Genomic DNA, 23,226 nt, shown 5'->3' with positions numbered 1-23,226 from the left:
ACATGCCAAGAGGCATTAAATGGATACACTTCTCATCCCTTGAAGACCTAAACTTCGCAGATGATGTCGCTCTCCTATCACGTACCCAACACCATTGTACAAGAAAAAACAACTCAATTCAATGCATTCAGCCAGCAAATTGGACTGAAAATCAACCGCAATAAGACATATCATGACCTTTAATATTGCCTCACTATCAGCAGTTCAGATAAAGGATTATGTTCTCACCAATGTAGAAACATTCACATACTTGGGCAGCACCATCAGCCAGGACGGTGGAACAAGCCAGGACATCCGGAACAAAATCACTAAAGCCAGGAACACCTTCAGGAGCTTAAATACAGTCAGGTGGGGGGAGGGATAGCTCAGTGGTTTGAGCATTGGCCTGCTAAACCCAGGGTTGAGAGTTCAATCCTTGAGGGGTCCATTTAGGGATCTGGGGCAACAATCTGTCTGGGGATCGGTCCTGCTTTCAGCAGGGGGTTGGACTAGATGACCTCTTGAGGTCCCTTCCAACCCTATGATTCTATGAAATCATCAAAATCCAAAACCAAACTCAAGATTTATCAGAGCTACTTTATAGTGCAGAATGCTGGGGAATGAGAAAATATGACATGACCAAATTGTCTTCATTTCATACAACCTGCCTCAGAAAAATCCTCCGTATCTTTTGGACCAATCTCAAACCAAGATCTGTTGACACAATGCAGCCAAGAGAATCTGAGCACCATCGTTGCCAGGAGGCATTGGAGAGAGATCGGCCATGTGCTTCGGATGGAAACTGATTCCATCCCCAGAGTAGCAATAAGACGGACACCTGAAGGCAAGTGAAAATGAGACCGCCCGAAAACAATAGGGTGAATAACTGTGGAAACTGAGCTGAAAAACCTAGGGCACAGCTAGGGAACCATTGAAAGACTTGCCAGAAACAGACAGGAGCGGAGGAGCTTCGTCGCTGCCCTAAATGCAGAGACATGGTGGGAACATGAGGAGGAGGGTTTTAATTTATTTTTCAAAGGCAGAGGCTCACCTCCAACATTCTGCTTTGTACCGAAGCCTCATTTCAAAATGATGCAACATCTTATCAAGAGAATCAATATCAACATTAGCAACTTCACTTATTAGATAGATTGGCCCAATTCAAACAGTTTTTGTAATTTTTCAAGTCCCCTTTCCTTAATCTTGTTTTAAGCTTCCAGGGGATTATTATAAACTTTTTCTTCCATGTTCCCATCCCTTCTCAGCCCTGTGCAAGCTGGAGGCTTAACTCATGTTCCCTGACTCCCCAACATAAACCGGATTGTGGAATGGCTTGGGATGGGAGGGACCATGTCTGGGGCACTGCCAGAATATTCTGGCGATTGTGGCTGGAGAGCAGCTCATGGGCAGCTGGCCTTTGCACCAGCCCAGAATCTTAGAGGGGCAAAGGTTGGTTGGGCATAGAGCTCCCTGTCTGCACACACCTAGGCTGTGCCTCCTGCATGGGGCAGCACAGAATCTAGCCCCAGCTGTTAAAGGGCTTTTCACAAGCCACGCTGCTTCCCGATAAGGAGTTTCTTTTGAAAGGGAAAAGTAGCATTTATTTTGAACCTCAAACATGTGCACTCACACACAAATATAGAGTAACATGGACTTCGCAGATAGGTAAAAGAAAAATAAAGGAAAGGAAATTCTGGGCCTTCCCAGTCCTGTCACAGTATCTTTTTAAAAACACTGTAATGCCTCACTCCAGAAGACTGAATATCAACACCCATTCACTTGATCTGCAGAGGAAGTTACAAACTTACAAAGATAATAGAACACAAAGTATTTCACATTTAAACAGCCCTGAGGGAACTCTACCGAACCCTGATGAGTGATAACATGGGTTTTTTTTATTATTGGCCAAACCCAGAGGTTTAGTATCTGGGAACAAACGTTTGCTGATCTGAAGCCTGGAAACAAAGGCCTGCTGTGCACTAGAAAATGGACCATGTTTCATACCCATTGTCCAGCCTACCTCTTCTCAGACTCCACATTCAGCCCTGCTTAGCTGCTGGTGTAAACTGGGCCAAGCAATGCTACACCTAATAAAGAATTCAAGACTGGGCCCTTGCTAGAACAAGGGACCAATCAAACGTTCCATATTGGATGTTGAACACATTTTGGTCCCATCTGCATCCAAAACCAAGCATGAAAGAGGCGAGACCTCAGGATGGGGGCCCTGTGTGGTGGTGGTGGTGGGGGGTGAACACAGTTTATTTTCTAGTGCAGACACAGCCTATTGTGATCATCAGACATTTTAGATCACCACCCGAGAAAAAACAGGAGTCTGCAGAGAAAACCCACATCTAAGGCTTTGTATAGAAATTAACAGTTAGGTTTTGTATTAAGCTGGATGTCAGTCACCCACCACTTACCTGGTGACTTGTGTCCTGGTGCCAAAGTCCAGAGACCTCATTGACTGCAACACTTCAATACAGCCCATGTACTAGAGTAGAAATGGAGAGCAAAAAAAATAAAAAATAAAAAAAAAATCACAGCTATTTAAAAGAGCACCTTGAAAAAACAGAAAGAGGTTCACAACTAGGTGCAGACATAATTTTGGCCCTTTAAGGACATTAAATAGATATAGAAACATTTGTACAACCATTTTCAAATCTGCTCAACAATATATATTTTATTTGATTGAATAATGTAATTGACTAAACAATGATTGCAAACAACATAATGTTAAAAGGAGGCCAGGCAATTAACACACACAAAAATCTAACCACCTCCCTCTCCCCAACCCTACTTATCATTGGTTATCTTGTTTCAGTTTGTGCCAGTCCACTAGGTTTACCATTGAACCATGAGGGATGTGTGAGAGGCAGTGGTGACATTTATGCATTAGCAGAAGGGCCATATGCCTTAGGAGCATCCCGCAGAGTGTCCAGGAAGGGAGGGCACTGCATGTCACTCCAAATAGGACTTCAAGGAGGGAAGTATTGGTGGGTGCAAGAGGAGGGTCCTTTGGGTCCGTACCCCTGTATAGGGGGTTGGAAGAGCAGTGGCTGCTATTCCAGTCCACAGCAACATGTGTGGAGGGACTGTATCACGGAGCACCCAGCCTGCCCTGGAATCAGTGGATGAATTCTGTCCCTCCAATCTACAGTACACACTTGATTTCCTGCAACAACACTCATTCACATGGGCTTTGTACAGGGATGGGGATGAAACAAAGAACTGTGTCAGTCAGAACCTATGTGGAATTTCGGGATGTGTTAGCCTAGGGATTCCTTTGGTGGTGACATATGAACCTATGGACATTTCTATCTCAGTACAATATGCAAGTCAAAGCCACCGACTGATATTACATCACCCCAAAACATGTACAGTAGAACCTTAGAGTTCTAAACACCGGAGTTACAAACTGACCAGTCAACCACACACCTCATTAGGAACCGGAAGTATGCAATCAGGCAGCAGCAGGGACAAAAAAAAAAAAAAAAAGGCAAATACAGTACAGATGCAAGTTCTTCTGGTGAGTTAGCCACGGCTGTCTTTTCCTGATTTAAAGCCTCTGTTTGGTGAATAAATAGAACTATGGTAAGGAGATTATGGAATATTCTCACAGAAGCTACAGCTGAAACTAGCCTAAGGATTTCTGAAATTACTGTTACAGAAATATTTTTAGTGTACCCGTGTTTTGTTCTGTTTTTTAACTGTACAAAGTGGTATTTCTGCTGTTGGAACTGTGTTCTTTTGTCCTGTAGGGCTGTGATTTAAAAATTAAAGAGATAAAAATCTGAGTTATACATTGCAGCATTTATGGAGAATCTTGTGTTCCCTTCTCATTAGTTAGCTTTCACAAAGGGAGTAGCTAAGTGTGCTGCTCAGAAAAGCATTGTAAAAGTCTGTTTACATGCACAGATTTTAAACTCCATTTTCTCTTAGGAACAGAAATTCAGTGAACTGGCTGGCGACACTCTGCTACCCTGGATGAAACGAAAGATTCAGAGGAGGGAGTGAGTCATATGCTGAGATCATATGATGATGAGTAAGTTCACCCTTGCATCCTGAACAGATGCGTGGGAAGCTACTCTAAGCAAAGATGAAAAAAAATCAATACTAGGTTTTTGCAATAAATTACCCTGACTGGAGCTGATCTTATTCACAAAAGATGACTCCTTACTTAAAACCTGGGTAGAGGAAATGCATTAATATGGCAACTTCCTCAGTTCCCTGATTTGTTGACTGTCCATGAGTGACCTGAAGATACACGATCAATAAAGGTTGAATCTCCAAATCTCAGGGGGGAAAGAGCAGGGGAAAGTGTAGAAAGAAGATAGTGGCCAGGATGCAGGAGAAGCTGGCCAAAGAGAATGGGAGGGAAATGGAAGGCTGTGCCCCAGTATTCAGGAACTTGTGCTGAAGAAGAGACCTGTGGAGCAATCAAAAAGGGACTTAAAGGAGACTGGAACCCCTGCTAAATAAAGCCAAAGAGACTGCCCTAGAAAATAAAAAGTGTGATGCTTTTGATTTAGGATCGGTCTACACTGGAGCTGGAGGTGTCACTTCTAGTTCAGATAGACATACCCACACTAGCACTGATTGAGTAGTGCACTACCCATAGAAGTGTAGTTGCCGTGGCATGAGCAGTGGGATGGACTAGCCACCCAAGTACATAGGTAGGGCTGGGGTCTTAGCCAAGTGTTGCCCTAACTACCCTCATGTGCCCCCCCCCCCAACAAAACCCTCTCACCTGAGTTTACTGGTGCTTACAAACTGGGCTAGCTGGCATGGATGGGGGAGTGGGCTAGAGCCCAGGTTCTGCTTTCACTCAGGCTGGTAACCACTTTGCAGTGAGGATGCAGGCTCACTCACCTGAGTATCAATAGTCGTCCACTGCCTTCCCACAATTCCTTCATGTGCCCAGAAGGACAGGCAAATTCTCCCACAATTCACTGTGAAAGAACAATTGAGCCACTCAGCTTACTGTACCACAGGGAACCATGGAATATGTCCTCAGAAGGCCTAGTGATACTCTGACGGGAGCGCAGTCGTCGGAAGGATGGAGTAACTCTGGTAGGGCTTTGCATTGTGGCAGCTCAGACCCAGACTAGGCTAAACCCAGGTGCAAATCACCTGAGTTAACTCTGAAATGAAGAATGACTGACTGACTCAGTTTGGAAGTGGAGGTAGAAGCACTGGCTCCATGAAATAGCCACCTTGGGTACGGAAGGAGTTTGGTTGGAGTCTGAGACTGCTGAAGGTTTGCACAGGCCAGCATTCTACCGGCTTCCCCCTTTTTATTTTAAAATACGGCATAGGCATGGGATTAGCAAGCCTAGCATCTGGTGTAAGTGTTTTGGGAGTCAGAAGGAGTGGGATCAAGCCCTTATGAGTATGACATCCTAACCCTAGTGGTGTAATAAAATACCTTGAAGTATAAGTTATAATATTCTATATATTCTTTCCCATGGTAGAATACACTTTTGCATATGAAACTTTCAACACCAATGCTCCTGGGTTAAGAAAGTAGTTAAAATCCTAGCTAGAAGAAAGGATGCCTACTTGAACAGCCTGGGGCAGGGGCACCTTTAGAAATTACAATGAACTGTGCCACTTCTACACCAATTCAAAGTTAAATCTTGGAAATGTGCTTTCCCCCAGTTCCTCGGTGACTGGCTGAGATCAGCAGCCAGGTGAAGAAGGGCTGGCAGATGTTAAACCCTGGCAAGGTAGAGTGGTTATGCTTGAAGAAGAGTTTGCCATCATTGTGAGGCCACAAATTGTCAAAGTCAAAAGTCTAAAAATTGTCAGGACAATGTGCAAGGTCTTGTTGACCCTTGTCTTGAATAAAAGCAGCATTCCCAGAGTCACGTCCCACCATTTCCAACTGGCTAAGAGACTACATCCCATCCTTGCTGATGATCACTTATTAATGATAATGCTGGCAATGCAATTTATTTAGGCTTGAAAGCATCAGCCCTGAGAAAACTGTAGCTAGAGAAGAATGCTGCAGCAGAACCACACGGCTTCATAGGTTACCGAGAGCATGTTGCCCTGGAGCTCTGGTCTCTTAACACTGTTTTCTATACAGGTTCAGTGTAATTTGATGTCTTGGTCCTTATTTCCATGCTATAAATGGTCATGGCCTAGGATACTTAAAAGGCCACTTCACTGTCTAGGACCTCAATACTGTTGATAGCTCCAGTCCTCAAAAACAATCAAACCATCTACTGCCAGGGTGAGGGCATTTGCTGAGGAGACAGGCCTTTCTCAGGGGCCCATGGGGACTGTGGTCTCTCCCACAGGAACTCAGAGCTACTATACACCTTACCATGGGCCAGCTGAAAAGCAAGAAACACTTTTTCAATGCCACAATAATTGGCTAAGTATTAAAATGTAAACGGAATAGGCCAGAGTAATTAGCTTACTCAGGGTTGTTGTAATAAGAGATACAAGTATGAGGGCCAGTTACTGGTATGCAGACTTTTGAGCTAAACAGCTGATGTAGCATCGGAATATGCCAATAGCAGCTTGATTCTTGATTTCCAAAGCTGTATAAGGAGGTACTTGTCACAGACACTCAAAGGCCAAAGGAAAGCAGTGGAGAGAATCAAAGCTGAATCAAGGGTACTGCACAGAGCATGAACAGCAGGGAATGCAGATAACGTACTGTCCTGACTACAGAAATACTCTGCCCAAGGAAAAGCACCATAATTAAATTTGAGCCCTAGGCTAAGAACATGAGTTCAGCAATTAGGGCTCGATCCTGAGCCCACCGAGGTCAATAGTAAAGTTCCCGTTGACTTCAGTGTGGCAGGGTCAGGCACATACACGGTAGTCCCTCTTTCAGGTCTGAGGGACAGGATTGGATAGTATGTGCTGGAGAGGATTGCTCCTCGCTAAAGGAGAGGCCAACAACTCTTCCAACAGGTATGGGTGTGAGAATAAACCCCTGGCTCCCTATATTGGGTGGGGGAGGGTATTCCTGGATAGCAGGGACTAGACATCCTTATGCAGAAGCTGATTTAGGAACAATTCCTGTGTAACCGAGCTGGGGGCGTTAAAGATGCAACCTTTTCCCTTCTAGTTACAGCAGTATGATGCAGAGTCAATGAAAAGCAGGATGAAAGGTCATGTGGGAGGAGGTGCCAGGAAGTAGCAACATAGGTTATGTGAATAGGACTTTGATGACCCCTTCAACTACAGCTGCAAGTCTCCTGCCTTTCCTTTCCTTAACACAACTAATACTTCCAGTACTAGTTTGAATGACTGCAGTGATTAAACAAGTGAGACAGGGAGCAAAATGCTGTGCTTCAAATTAAACTAGGCAAATACAATTTAGATGGGGCTACTATAAGGTGGATGCATAACTGGCTGGATAACCGTACTCAGAGAGTTGTTATTAATGGTTCCCAATCCTGCTGGAAAGGCATAACAAGTGGGGTACCGCAGGGGTCTGTTTTGGGACCGGCTCTGGTCAATATCTTCATCAACGACTTAGATATTGGCATAGAAAGTACACTTATTAAGTTTGCGGATGATACCAAACTGGGAGGGATTGCAACTGCTTTGGAGGACAGGGTCATAACTCAAAATGATCTGGACAAATTGGAGAAATGGTCTGAGGTAAACAGGATGAAGTTTAACAAAGACAAATGCAAAGTGCTCCACTTAGGAAGAAAAAATCAGTTTCACACATACAGAATGGGAAGAGACTGTCTAGGAAGGACTACGGCAGAAAGGGATCTAGGGGTTATAGTGGACCACAAGCTAAATATGAGTCAACAATGTGATGCTGTTGCAAAAAAAGCAAACATGATTCTGGGATGTATTAACAGGTGTGTTGTGAGCAAGACACAAGAAGTCATTCTTCCGCTCTACTCTGCTCTGGTTAGGCCTCAGCTGGAGTATTGTGTCCAGTTCTGGGCACCGCATTTTAAAAAAGATGTGGAGAAATTGGAAAGGGTCCAGAGAAGAGCAACAAGAATGATTAAAGGTCTTGAGAACATGACCTATGAAGGAAGGCTGAAAGAATTGGGTTTGTTTAGTTTGGAAAAGAGAAGACTGAGAGGGGACATGATAGCAGTTTTCAGGTATTTAAAAGGGTGTCATAAGGAGGAGGGAGAAAACTTGTTCACCTTAGCCTCTAAGGATAGAACAAGAAGCAATGGGTTTAAACTGCAGCAAGGGAGGTCTAGGTTGGACATTAGGAAAAAGTTCTTAACTGTCAGGGTGGTTAAACACTGGAATAAATTGCCTAGGGAGGTTGTGGAATCTCTTTTTTGGAGATATTTAAGAGTAGGTTAGATAAATGTCTATCAGGGATGGTCTAGACAGTATTTGGTCCTGCCATGCGGGCAGGGGACTGGACTCGATGACCTCTCGAGGTCCCTTCCAGTCCTAGAATCTATGAATCTATGAAAACCATTCAGCTGAAGCTTTACAATTTTACTCATTAGTTAACAGAGGTTACTCACTCTTAGGTCAGTTTCAGATTCAACTAGCCAGGAATTGGCACTTTGTGCTTTTAATAAAAACAGTACTGTATTATGCTGCCACCAAACAGCTTTGTATCCAATGTATATGAATTTCAATACTGACCTTAAGTTCAATTCACTATAAACATAATGTGGCTGTGTGGGGAAAGAAAGCATCATAAACATTTGTACTGAATGCAAAAGAGCATGCCAACAATCCTACTCTGATTCCAATACTTCTGTACCCAGCATTGCTCTAACAAGAAGCTTCTGAACTAGAAAAAGTTTCTGAGTTTCCCACCCCTGCTTCTTCCTCCCCTTTCTGGGTAATGGTGCCCTGTGTTTGGGAATGCCTCGCTCACAGGACATGCCACATGGAGGTGCTCCAATCGCAGGGTCCCCATCCCCAGTGCGCTTGAACAAACTCTGATCTCTACAGCTCAGGTGTAGTTGGGGTACGCTTCTTCATACAACTGTTGGGTTGTTTTGGGTTTTTTTTTAATAATGCACCTCTGAACTATTAGTGGAGCCAAAGGCTAAGGAAACTGTCCCAAAGCCATGGCCATAAATAACAAGCTTCAGTAGTCATTGTACCAAGTCTGATTAAACCAGTGACAGCACTGCCTTCCTGTTGGTTTATGTATTGGTCTAACTGTTAGAAAGGGACAGGTACTGTCAACAAAACTCTATAACCAGAGCAACACAGATCAAAATTCTATTTTCGTCAGTGCAGAAAGGTGACGGTTTGAGGTTTGATTTTGTTCTTTCTTTCTTCTTCTTTCAGTTTTCTGGTTTATAATGTCATGATCAACCACTACATCAGGCTGCTAATGACCCACTGAACCTTTCAGTTCTGCCCCAGGTTCTCAGTTCCTCCAGAAGTTCATTAACTGCCTGTTCACCAACTTGCACGGTGCAGAGTTCCTCCTGCAAAGCTCTGAACACCTTCCAACCCCAAACAAAACCCAACAGAGCAAACAAAACACTGTACTACATACACAATTCTCCCCCTAGGGAGAGGATGAGAGAGAGAGAGAGAATGAACCATATGTGACAGATGTTAGTCAGGTTGCTTCATGCAGGTGCGCCGATATTCCGGTGCTGAGGGCAGAATAAGAAGCCATATAAACTAGTATAGAACCCAAATGGAAACAGGTGGTTCTCAGCACTAGAGCTAGTCAAAATCCTTTAATCCAAAAACATTTTGGGATGAAAAATGGCTTTCACTACATGGACATTTACCCAAGAAAAAAATTCATTTTTTGTTGCAATTTTTCACCTTTTCATTCAAAACCCCCCGTTTTTTTTTTCCTTTTCATTTTTTGACCAAACCCCCCCCCCCAAAACAAAAAAACAAAAATAACCCCACACCTGTGAGGAATTTCAATGAAAACAAAATATTCACTTGTAGATTTTTTTGTGGAAAATCAAATGCATTTTCCAACTGGCTGCACTGGGCACCCTCGCAGGCTCTAGCCCTAACCAGATTCTTTCAAAGCTCAGCCCTGCTTTGAGCTACCAGCTTCAGGTGAGGCAAAGGCCTACGCGGCACCATTTTCTGTTAGAAACCACTGGCTACAATAAAGAGCCTGGGTACCAATTTAAACGTGGTCAATAAGGAATTAAAGTTGGTAACAATTGATGACTATTTGATGGACTTCTGTCCCTTGGAGAGGATACTATCCGTCTCTTCTGGGCTGTCACAGCAGAGACCATGTACAGAGTTTGTGTTACCCGCCTGCCACTCATCGCTAGCAGTGGTACCTCCAAATCAGGGTGAAACACATGACCAGAGCATCAAGAAAGTTTGCGCTACTGCTGCCCAGGTTGAATCTGTACTGTGGAAAGAGAAATTTAATCCCTAGGCTATCAAATAGCAGGACTGCCCCGCATTCAGTAATGCACACACCATATTTTACAAGCCATCTCAGAGAAATTGCTGTTTAGTTGCCACGGGTCACTCCCTTCCTCAGAGGGGATGATGAACCTGTGTCTGCCATGTTCCCGTCACCCTTCTACTCGTGTAGGGAGAAGAATACTGAAACAAAGGACTAACCACAATTGATAAGCCACTGGGCCAGGCCGTTATTGACAGGATATACAGGAGCATTATTCATGGGAATTACTAAGTCAGCAGTTACAACAACTGCTGCCTGCTCCTTTTCATTCAATGCTCCTGTAAGCTTTTGACCCACAGGGGTGGTTCAACAAAACACCTGTGTTCTTATTCATTCTGCCATGGATATTATAATAAAATACTCGCACCTAGTGCTATGCCTGTCACAGCAAAAGAGCTAAAAATACATCCTGGTTCATGAATCATAGATGAGGCTGAGAAGCAGTGAGTCACTGAAGTTAATCTACTTCCCAGGAGAGTCTTGGATTTTTCATTTCTTTATTTATTTTGGGGGTAGGCTTGGCAAAATGCCAAACATATTTGTGTCCATCCTATTTCTGAGTGACTCAAGTTATGCTTTTGGGACTCCATCTCCATCTCCAAAAAGCCTCAAAAACCAGAGCTTTAGCTGCATGAGACTCTGCAGGCATAATTAAAACATTGCTGCTACTAAAAACTGCATGTGACCCGTTATTTTCCAGCTTCTAGCAAGATCCTGGCATTTACATTACTAGAGCGTTATGGGTTTATCAGTTTTCACCAAGCCACGTGATCTGAGCTCAGTTCCTGGCTCTGCCACAGATTCACTGTGTGATCTTTGGCAAATCATTTAATCTCAAATCCCCCTCTGCCAAGTGAGGATGGCCACTCTTTCTTTTCTCACACCCTTTGCCTACCTTGGCCTCAAACCTGCCAAGACTGAAGACTGTGCATAATATTACACACCTGAGTAGTCCCCCACTGAAGCCAATGGAACTACTCAGTTATGGAAAGTTGTGCAGGTGCTTAAATCTTTGCAGGATTGGGGCTCTAGCATGTGAGCTCTTTGGGGCAGGGAAACTGTCTACCCTGTGCCTTGCCCCAGGAGGCCCCAGTCTCAGCTACTACTGTAACGGAAATCAGAATGACAGAAGAAACAAAATGAGAGAATGAGTTTTAAAAAGATATAGAACCAAAATATCCTCAATTTACAGTGTTTGGCAGTGTTGAATTGTTGTTTAGTTTTGAGGGAGGAGGAGGAAGCAGTTGGTAGTGTTCCCCCATACTCCATGGGGGCTCATCCCCAAGTTGGGATGGTTTTGTAGGGAGTAAATTTGATTATTTATTTTTAAAATAATACAAGAAAATGTTGTATGGAACATCTATAAAGTTGGCTATGATTTGACTTGAAATACACCAAATCCTGCCCCCAGGCTCCCCTAATATAACCTGGATAATACAACCTGGATCCTCTCATTAGTTTTCTCATGCAGATTTCAGTAAGACAAATTACCTGTGAGTAAAGGCAGGATTGCACAGGGCAACATGAGAACAGCCATACTAGGTCAGACCAATGGTCCATCTAGCTCAGTATCCTGTCTTCTGATAGTGGCTGGTGCCAGATGCTTCAGAGGGAATTAACAGAACAGGGCAATTACCGAGTGATTCATCCCCTGTTGTCCAGGCCTAGTGTCAGAAGTTTAAGGACACCCAGAGCAAGGGGTTATATCCCTGAACATCTTGACTAATAGATGGACCTATCCAGCATGAAATGGAATAAAGTAGAGACGCTCCTGTGCATGATCTCTCAGGAAAAACCTCAGAGTGGACATGGTATTCCTCACTTCCTGCCTTAAGGCCAGTCTTGCGAACCTCCTTAATCAAGAGACCCCCAACTCATTTCATAGAGGTTACCCAACAGCTATCAAATGAATAGTACTTATGTTGGTAAAGTTCTCAGATCCTTCAAGAGTGCTGTGAAAAAATGTAAGCTACATGATATTAGTACATTATATAATATTACCTTCTAAAATATCTGACAATTTCCCCTTCAATATTTTTCATAGAGGACTCCAGTAAATAAGACTTGTTACAGAAATGTGCTTAACAAAATCATTCAGGATTTTCATACTATTGATTTAGAGACTGGGCTGTTAGTACGGTTAAAGTACTGTTTTATGGCCTGATCCAATGACCATGGAAGTCAGCAAAATGATCCCTAGCAGCCTCTGTGGATTGGGCCTTTACTGTTGGATGGTGTTAAGGGAAGATACTATTTTCATCCGTCTGTATCCTGTTGTGAATAGAACATATAGCCAGCCTGGCTTTGAGACTGTTGTGCATAGTTATAATCACTGCTTGGCAAGCCTTGTCCACAGTAATTATCAAATTGAGAATAGCAAGTATAGTACAGTAGCTCATTGTGTAGTCCTCAGTCTGATTATAATGAATACCGACAGTCCCTCACATTCTATTGGCAAACAACATATAGACAGTTCATGCTGTCTAGTTACTCAGTCTTGCTATAGGAAGACACCGATTAGCTAGTACATGTAAAAAAAGGACATGTAAATACATTTCCTTCTATACTCCGTAAAAGATCAAGTACCAAACGTATTTTGGAACACAGAAACAAGGAAATTGCTATACCTGTGGTATCCAGGGTTCGTCAGTAGCCTGTACCAGATGCTAGAGCTAGTCAAAACTTGGCATTTCTAGTTCATTGGAAATTCTGACACTTGGAAATTTGTTTTTAGTCTGAATTGCAACAAAATTTCAGAATTCACCAAAAATGAATTTTTTGAAATTCACAACAAAAAAAACCTCGTATTGTCTCCTGGGTTCTGGCCAGATTCTGTTTAATGTCTTGCACATGCTATCCTGTATTTTGCCACACTGAACTATAGGGTTTGATCCTGCAGCCATTCATCACGTGATCAGGCCCACTTGAGTCTGGCTACTCACGTGAGTTAGAGCTATGCATTCAAGCTCACCATGCTGAGATCATAACAAACTAAGGAATTCATTCAAAATTGGTCACTGATATAAATAGGAAAACTTGTTATCTATTGCTCCAAGTGAGCTCGTCAGGACATCAGAGGGGACATGTGACCTTTCATCTCTGGGGCTTACAGTTAATTATAAAGAGAAGGATCGTGGTTTGGTACGGGACAATGGACAGCCGATTCTGATTGTGGCAATGACAGTAGCTACAAATGGGCCAGAGGAAGCCTTCCCTTGAGAGAGCTCCACTTAAACTGAGTATATTTCATGAGAGAATCTTTGAGAGATTGTTTAAAAAATATATTTAATCTGATAGGTAACAGAAGGGATAGGGCCTTTTTTAACCTTGCATTCCTCTTTCCTCTGACCATCCTTTGTTCTCTTTTCTACCTTTTCTTCTTGCTTCTTGTTCATGTTCAGCATTAACAACAAGAGAGAAGGAACTCAAGCCAAAATAGGGAAAGGACAAGTTCAAGAATATTTAGATAAGTTAGATGTTTTCATCCTAGGGTGCTTAAGGAACTATTTGAAGCAATCTCGGAACCGTTAGCCATTAGCTTGGAGAACTCATTGAGGATGGGTGAGGTCTAGAGGACTGGAGAAGGGTAAATATAGTATCTATTTTTAAAAAGGGAAACAACGAGGACCAGGGGAATTATAGACTGGTCAGCCTAACTTTGATATCTAGAAAAATATTGGAACAAATTATTAAACAATTTGTAAGCACCTACAGGATAATAGGGCTATAAGGAATCGCCAATTTGTCAAGCACAAATCATGCCAAACCAAAGTACGGAAGCCATGGCTTTGCCCAGCCTCTTAGGCCATTACTCCTGAAGTAACTTGAAAAAAATTTTGCTGTAATTTTCCCATGGTATAAGCTTTCTCTGTGCCTAATGTAGACGGTCTTCCATTTTGGAAAGCTATTAGACAGGAGACGAACCTTAAGAAATTAAAAGGTCAGGGTCAAAGGTCCAGAGAGAAGAATGGGAAGCAATTGTCAGTTCTTTTCACAGTGCAAGAATTAAGGTAACAATTGTAAAGTTTACACTGGGAAAGAAGAAAAAGAAATGACTCGTGCCGTGGGGGAGGGAAGCAGAAAATACAGTTCACAGGGAGCATTCATGCAGCAAGGTTTCCTTCTCACGAGAGAGTGAAAAATGGAGACACAAAATGTAACAGTGCCAGCGCAGCACTGAAAATGAAAAATATTGGGGCAAGGGAGATACCCTTCATAAATAGACAGCTTCTAAACAGATAAAAGGGGTTACCTCATGCAGTGGTAGTATCAGAAAATCAGACGCATTGCAAATGCCAATTTAGGACTGTAAAACATGCTGCATGAAAGCAAACACCTGCAGTATTTCCAGGAGAGATGATGCAAAAGAACTACAGTTTGCAGCAGGATTCTCAGCAACTATTACACACCTACAGCAACATGACTGCGTTACAAGCCATTTGAGATTTTGTGCAGCAGGATTGCTGTAAAGGGGATAAAAACATTATTTAGCGTTCAGCTCCCTCAAACATGCACTTCCTTCTTCTTATTTCAAATCAGTTAATCTGTTTAAGGAGCGTTTATTATAATAAACCTTCAAGGAAATGCTTTTGGAGACTAATATTACGTTATTGCTTTGGATTATTCATGTACTTTAATTCCCCTTGGTATAATCAACAAGTCACGTATACAAGGCCTCAGAAAACAGGGAACCTGCAGTATACAGTTATTTTCAGTACCTATTGAAGAAGTGGGGAAAGGAAGGTTATGTTGCACAAGCTCACACACAATTTGATTATTTGTTTTTTTAGTGGAAAATCTGTGAGAAGCTACTTACTCGTACACAGTAGGTCATGCCAGTCTTCACAATGTCCTCTCCGCTCTGCACCGGAGGTTTGTCCTGTTTGCTTAGAGGGGCAGACTCAAAGCCCAGCAAGATGCAGTCATCTTGAGATTTTGTATTTACATCAAGTTTGTCCGGGTCCTGCCGTGGATAAGAAGTAGGCAGGCAGCTGATTAAACTGATTTCTGGTGAGGTTGGGCTGCTTGGAACTGTAACACACTCTGTGAGTTTAATTCTTGGCACCTCTTTTGTTCCCAGACAGAAGTTTTTAAAACCAGGCAGATTAGATGGATTGGATAATTTAATATTAGCCATTCGGGGTATCAAAGTGCACAAAGTGGTGGAACTGTCCTGTGTCCCCAAGGTGACATCCTCAATTGGTAAATGAGGTGTGGAGGAATGAGAAGATGAAGAGGAGCCTTTGATATTTAAAGAACTACTTTGTGTACCTTCCTCTAATGATGTTATAAAATCATCCCTAAAGCGACTGTATTTAGCCCTGTGAAGCATTCCTGGGTGTCTAAATAGTCCTACATACAGTACGTGTCCACTGAGACTGTGCTGACTGCGTTCTCTCATAGCCTTGGAAGTTCTGTAACTGGATACTGTTGCATAAATTGGCTTTCTTCTTGTAGAGAAATGACATGGAAATTAAGCAAGTCAAACAATTTTAAAAACAGACGCCAATTGGATATTTTTTGTTGACTGCGTCACACGTGGCTTATTTTTCTTTATGAACATAGCTTAAATCTGCATGGTCATCTGTATGTAATGCTAAAGGAAACATACACAGGTATAAAAATACTACAGCAGTTTAATCTGAAAAGATGCTATCCATATCTAAAAATCACTTCTGCCACAAGCAAGCAAGCCTCTAAATCATTCTCAGCTTTGAACACTCACTGTTATAGCCTGCATCATTAACGGTGAATTCCTGGCTGCAGTAAAGACTAAAAAAAATATATATATATTCCACAGAAAGCAATGCAAGATAGCTAGAATCTCAAAAGCATCTTTAGATTAGCAAGAACCCAAAGAGATACCTTACAAGCCCTGTTCTTAGCATTTTGTATTCAGCTGCCCCACTGGAAAGAAAAATCATGGTTCTGCAATTTGCACATTCTTTATTCACACAATATGATTTTAAAAAACATGCAAAATAATTCTCTGAATGTAGTCAGCAGTTCTTAATACAAATCCTGCTAATTCTTGTCTTAGAGTCATTCAGCATCACAATCTAGAAATACACTCAGTATTTGTATGGCCCAGCACAATTTTACTTCAAATCTCCAGACTCATCATCATCATCTTTGTGCAGCTTCATTGTCATCCCTTGAGTCATTTCTAGCTTTTCCTTAAAAGCCAGGTTAACCAGAATCTTTCTGTTCAAAATTCTGAAGAGTGTGTTGCCGTTTTTGTGAATGAAGTTTTCTGAATGAATTTCTCTGTGTGCAAGCTAATAAATCTGTGAATGAAGCTGAGAATGGCTATAACTGACTGACAGTCCCAGGGGTGTTTAATTTTCATCCAATCAGAAGAAAGCCTGGTGACTCATACACCATAAATACACTAAAGGAGTAGCCATGAAAAAAATGACTTGGGGGGAGGGGGGGGACAGTTTTAATGTGCATGTAATGAATGGACAAACACATCACTAGTTACAATATCCATGGGTTTAATACAATTTTTGCTCAGAACATAGCAAAAATTCTATTTTGCTATTATGGCTACAAAGCACCATCAGAAGCCAATAATTGAATCTATTGTTCCACTGATATTAGGACATATGGTACGATTCCTGTGGGAAGATGTGATGCATCTTTCCTAGAAACTGAGTTCTTTTTTTTTTTTTTTTTTTTTTATTGACTGTTGGTTCAATATCCGATTTATTGCAACATCCTGTGCCTATCAAATTTACTCTAAAGACATGATGAAAACTGCAAACGCCTAAGCACACAGGAAGCCAGAATCTGAAAAGGAAATGGCATAAAGTAAAATGAAATCTTTCCTCAAATTGCTGAAATAATGAGCACATAATTCATAGAAACACTTGTTTACTTATGTACTGTGCAGCTGTATTCAAGCAATGCATCCAGATATTATTTCAACTTCAGAAAGGATGGCATTCACATTTCATTAAGTATTGTGGTGACTGCCCTGCTGTCACTACCCCAAACACACAGATTTCTGCTATTAGAGGGGTGGAATTTTTATTCCACTTCAAACCTGCTTGCACTAAAACTCACCAATGGTAATAAAATCATGATGGATAAACATCTTATGCATTAAAATGCTAGCTCCAATATCACTGTATAGGATAAGTAAAGGACCATCTTATGCTACTTCACCGACACCACATAGCTTTTTAAATAGATATTGTCAAACCTGTTTCAAATTCCTACCGCTCTTGAAAACATTTATATGGGCCTCCACACCACTCACCTTCTTGATATCCATGATTAAAAGCCCAAGAGCAGAGATTTGCCCAGCTGAGCCCTCACAGGCTGTGTCTACACTGCATTGTAAACCTGAGTCTGAGAGACCTGGGCTTGTGGACTCTGGTTCCAAGCCTAGTCTTGAGTGTCCAAGCTTCTTCATTGTAAACCTTGTCCACACTGAAACATTGCAAAATGGCCCCAAGTCACTGCAGGACTCGGTTCTGACCCACCTCGCTAGCAGGGTGTTCGGACCCTGGTCAGATTGATTTGTGTGCAGACGGAAGTAGGGTTTGGGCTCCAACCTGAGTCAGAGCCCAGGCTTAGTGTGCTGTGTGGACATACCCTCAGACTCAAAGGGTTTGAGAATAATCCAGTTAGAACTCAATTCCTGCCACTCAGCAAGTCTGTTCTATCGGCTGCTTGAGACACTTTATCACTAACTTTTAAAGTTTTCAATATTAAATTAATTTTAAGATGATGATATTGAGCCTGATTCTTCTCTCCTGTATATTGTATAAACCAAGAGTACCCTCTGAAGGAGAGCTGGATTCCTAGCTGATAATCTTGAATACAACAGCAGGAGTGAACTCACAATGTCTGGGTTATTAAAAAGAGATAAGTCAATGCTGCCATCAGGTTACACATGTCTCACAGCATCTAGTATTAATCCTGATAGTAGATTGAGAGGTAAAATTAAAAAAAGAGCTGTATTCTAGTACTGGAGCAATACTTGCTCCAGGGAACAATTGTTTCATTTAAATCAACCCATTTCAGGAGGATTCGTCATTCGTTTTGAAACCAAACACTGAGAAAACCTAGCCAAACTGCCAGTTAAAACAATGTCTAACTCCTCATGGAGAATTATATTTAATAAAGGCTTCTAAGCACTTTCTACCTTCTGGTGCTAACAAATGATGCGTGCTAATATGTATTGTACACTTTGAGCAAAGAAACTCTGATATAGCATTAGTATCTGTCCTTTTAGTTCTTTGCTGTAGACACTATTTTACGACTCCAACCAAGTGATACAGGAAGTGTGTTTGCATCACTGGTCACTCCAGTTTTTAGAAGCGTTTGCAAAATGAAACTGAAGATCTTATAGGACAGATTCTCAGCAGGTGTAAGTCGGTGCAACTCCATTGATGTAAATGGAGCTACATAGATTAACACTATGGTTCTGACCTGTTGAGTTTTCATGAACTGCATGAGCTGGGAGGGGCTGCTGTGTTGTTCCACACTATCAAAGGACTGCACGGGGTCACCCAACCAATAAAATGCCAAGATAGGCCCATTACACCAGCAGAACAAACTCTCATTGGCTTATCATACACTAAGGCATGTCACTTTCTACCAACTTCTGAAAACTGCCTTTTCCCATTGGATGTAACATGCTTTCCATCCACAGACAGTAGCAGACTGGGCTGGATTAATGCACAGACACCACACACCTGAGTCCCAGCTCCTGGAGTCAAAAGATTCTAGCTCTCATGATTGCAAAGAAAACCTGGTAAATGATACCCAGGCACAGCTGCTGCCATGATGACTGCCTGAGTCTGCAGAGAGCCTGAAACAATAGCTCAGAGCTGGGAACTGCCCTATGCACTTTGATGAGGTGTTAACACCAAGACACTCTGCTCGGGCGGGGGTGGGGGGAGAAGTCTGCCACATCACCTCAGTAGAGGACTCTGATTTTGGCAGGAAGAAAGAAATGCCCAGTGTGTGAAGATACCTAGTTGCAAATGGTCACAGATAGAACAAACAAAATTTCTGCACTTCCAGCCCAGCCAGATGGCTGAGGGCTGCACGTTTCAGCCCTGCCTGGGGGGGGGGGAGGGGGGGATTCTCCACTTCCCCACCTCCTGGGGTAGAGCAGACAATCAGAATTGCTGGAGGAGGCAGGCAGAGCTCCCTCCTCCCTTTGGGAGCTGAAGCTGTTCTCACAGGAGCCCAGCAGCACAGGGCAGCTCCACCTCCTCATCTCTTCTCCTCTCCAGCAAGCAAGGGGATGGGTTCTCTGCTCCTCCCTGCCTTTCTGCAGCAGCAGGCCTGGGATGGGGGTGGGTGGGTGAAGAGCTCCCCCCGATACACACTTTTTGAAGACCTCTTTAGGCACTGAGTGCAATGGGCCCTGCCCACCCACCCAACAGATCTACCCTACTGCTCCTGGGAGGAGTGTCACCCTGCTGCTGCTAGGAGGCCAGGCCACAATGTGGGAGCAGAACCAAGGTGGGCCCCTGTGTCATGGTGTCTACATGCCTGCCTTGCCCGAGTCCAGCCCTCTCTGCGATGTCTGTCGTGTAGAAAGAGCAGGCAAGAGGAGGTGTGCAAGAGTCTGCTGGTTGGTTTAGCCCAGTCATCAGCCTGACCTTGCTTAGCCTCTCCCTGCAGAGCAAACACGGAAACAGGCCTATTAAGAAAAAAAAAGTCGATCCAAATTAATGGCAGGGTAACAGAACATGAACTTACAGTACAGCTCAAAGAGACCCCGCCAGCGGCCACCAGAGGGCAGACACCAAAGTCAGATTGATCTTAATGGTACAGTTCTAGGGCAGGAAAGCTTTGTGAGAGCCCCAAATCTCAATGCGCTTATCCAAGATACATTCCAAGATCCATTTGATCTGGTTGGATCTGATTGTACACATCACAGAGCCAATCGGGTACGGAAAAAAACCCAATGACTTTCTGCATTTATCAATCACTGTGCAAAGGGTGCTACAGGAGCATGGGGAAGAGCCATGGAGGCTTTCCCTGCAAGGTCATCAGTTCAAATCCAGTCTAGATGGTAATGTTCCACCCTAAGCTGCATGTGTTTTATGGCCAGGCCCCCTGTGCACAGACAGCTACCTGCCATGCAAGGCAGTTACCCTACATTGGTATCTGGGGCTCCCCTTCTCATGGCTACTGATTTGGAAAGGGTTGGGGGAGGAGCCGCAGGGCCCCCTGACCACCTCTGTTATTTTTATGCACATAGAGGTGTCAGTGGAGATCAGGGCCCCTATTTACAATCTAAACAGGCCAGCCCTTTGGGACAGGGATGGTCTCTTTTTGGGGTTTGAGCATTCTTTCACACAGCAGGGCCCTAACCCCAGTTGGCACTAGCATCACATAAATATTTACAGGACAGACCCAGCCCCGCGGTCCTTTTGGATTCCTCAGTGCTACCAGATGGCTAACAAGCCATAATAGCAAGAGCTGCCCAGTTCCACCTGCAGCTGGCCTGGAGATTGCACCCCATGCGATCATATACAGTAGGGTTACCATATTTTGTGCCTCCCAAAGGAGGACACTCCACGGGGCCCCGGCCCCGCCCCCAGCCCCGCCCCCTCCCCAAAGTCTCCACCCCCTCCCCTGCTTCCCGCGAACATTTGAGTCGCGGGAAGCCTGAAGCAGGTAAGTGGGAGTGTGGGGGGAGGAGGCGCGGCCCAGGCTGGCCCCGGCCCTGGGGTGCCGGCTCCAGGCCCGGCCCCCGGCCGACCACCCCTGGCCCGCCCAGCACTGCGGCCCCCGGGCGCCCGGCCGAGCACCCCCGGCACCGCACCGCCGGTCCCCAGCCCGGCCCCCGGCACCGCCGGCCGTCCCCCAAGCCCCCGGCCCGGCCTGCCACCGCCGGCCCGGCCCCCGAGCCGCCGGTGCCGGCCCGGCCCCGCCGGCCCGGCCCCCGAGCCCCCACACGGCTGGCCCGGCCCCCGAGCCCCCACACGGCTGGCCCGGCATGTCCCGATTTTCCCAGACATGTCCGGCTTTTTGGGCTTTCCCCCCGGACGGGGATTTGGAGCCCAAAAAGCCGGACATGTCCGGGAAAATCCGGACGTATGGTAACCTTAATATACAGCCCAGGACAGGCGTAATTATTGCAGCTCATTCCATCTAGGAATGAAGCCACAGCCACAGAAATAGCTCGCACTGGTACAAAACACAGCAGCCTGTCTGCTTAGCAACATGTCACCATCACCATCACCACCTAACCCCAGTGCCAAGTTCTCTGTACTGGCCTCCTGGCGAATACAAGAGGAAGACAGACAATTGTTACTTCTGTTTTGAAAGTGCTCAGATATTTCTGGTGGGGGTGGAGTGCTGAGGCACATAAGCAAGAGAAAGGATGGGACAGTGAATGAGGGGGTTGGAATGGATGAGTGAGTCAGGCAAGAGGGCTCGCCAGCCCAAGGCAGGGCTCAGAGTAAGCAGGAGAGGGAATGAGAGCAGGGCAGACTGCGTTCAGGCCTTGCATACACTAGAAACAGACTCTAAACCTTCCTCACAGCTGCTAAGACCAATTCACTCGCACTAGGGTTAGTAACATGAACCCTGACATAGGCACGTCACTTCAGTCTGATCTAGCCTGAGCACCATTACGTGGCTGGCATTAAAAACACTGGTGACTCATTCTACTACAGCTCCCAACCTTGTTAACACCGATGGAGCTGAACCAACGTCAGCAGCAATGGGAAATTAGTGTAGACAGCTCACAAGTGTGCACGTCCCCTCCTGACACAAATGAGGTCTGATTCCTGTGAAGGGAAGTTTCAGAGATTACATGGGAGCAAGGTAACAAAACAAGAGGGAGGGGCTGGTGGCAATGCAAGGAGTCTGTAAACAGCAGTGCCAGTTGCATGCACCTTCCTGCCGATGGTTCTAGTCCTGCAGAAATTGAAAAATCCAAGAGGGAGACCTGCTGAGCTTTAGCATTGCCTTTATCTTACACACACATGAGCATCCCCCTCTGTGTGGGGAGCAATGACACAGGCTTTCTTTCAGAGGGCCAGGGATATGGACCGGCCCCCTAAGACATTTGTGCTTGTAGAATATTACATAAGGTGACATACTCCAGAGGGAGGAGGCTATGATGAAATTGTCCAGCTCCCTCCCCCCACTCCTAACCCTGATACATGGAACACAAGCATCAACATCTCAGCAAAATGTGTTTGACGACATAGGGGCTGCAAGAATTGGCCTTCTGGGAAACGGGACGAGCCTCCTAATAATGCCTGAGTCATACATGACATGATTTTGACAGTCTGATTTCCCACCCGTGGTGCTAGAGAAAGGAAGCAGCATTAACCAGCACTTACCTAGCTGGTGGCACCATTGAGTGGGATTAAGGTGTAGGAGGTATAATAGCTGACTACTTCTCAGAGCCACTGAGCTCCAGAGCACAATGGAATTGTAAAAAAGCCCTGTTTTCAGGAACAAGAAGAAATAGAAGTTTGGTAGCAAGAGCCAGAACAAAACTGCAGCAGGAAAAGAAACATTAGCCTTTGTGGAAGGAAAAACAACATTGTGCGTTTCAGTTAAAGAACTCTCTTCTCAAGGCAAGGCTGCAGTTTCAAACTAGTGGGCGGTCAGCCTCTGACCACCAGGGAGCACAAAGGGCCTTTTAGCATTGGAGAAATGGAGCCTGCAGTCTTGTTTAAAGTATAAAAGGAGGCTGTGTCTCTTGCACACCACTCTGGCTCACATTGGTCTCCTCTGTTGGTGTCACAGGGAGGTTATGGCATGATGCTGCAGTTCATTGCACTCCAGTTCCTGAGGCCTGCTGGGGAGGAAGCCAAACCCTTGCTTGGAAACAGAGGACAATACAATTTTCCAATTTTCTTGGCTGGGGTCTACTTTAATAG

At 44.3% G+C, this 23,226-nt stretch overlaps 1 protein-coding gene across 5 annotated transcripts in view; it reads right to left on the bottom strand.

The window, feature by feature from the left end:
- SHC4 (SHC adaptor protein 4) overlaps positions 1-23,226 on the bottom strand; it is a 69,540-nt gene that overhangs the window by 38,512 nt on the left and 7,802 nt on the right. For 2 of the 5 annotated variants that reach the window (XM_054040964.1, XM_054040966.1), the window contains exons 1-2: positions 15,168-16,609; positions 2,400-2,470 (exon numbers count right to left, since the gene is read on the bottom strand). In XM_054040964.1, coding sequence (XP_053896939.1) covers positions 2,400-2,470; positions 15,168-15,752 — 656 coding nt within the window. In that variant the 5' untranslated portion in view covers positions 15,753-16,609. Of the gene's footprint in view, positions 1-2,399; positions 2,471-15,167; positions 16,610-23,226 lie in introns of those variants that run through there. The other 3 variants (XM_054040965.1, XM_054040968.1, XM_054040967.1) reach the window with 3 other exon arrangements.

Source organism: Malaclemys terrapin, chromosome 10 (genome assembly GCF_027887155.1).
Source record: "Malaclemys terrapin pileata isolate rMalTer1 chromosome 10, rMalTer1.hap1, whole genome shotgun sequence".
NCBI lineage: Eukaryota > Metazoa > Chordata > Testudines > Emydidae > Malaclemys > Malaclemys terrapin.
Note: the sequence above shows the minus strand (reverse complement) of the source record. Positions and strands in the feature narration are given on the sequence as shown.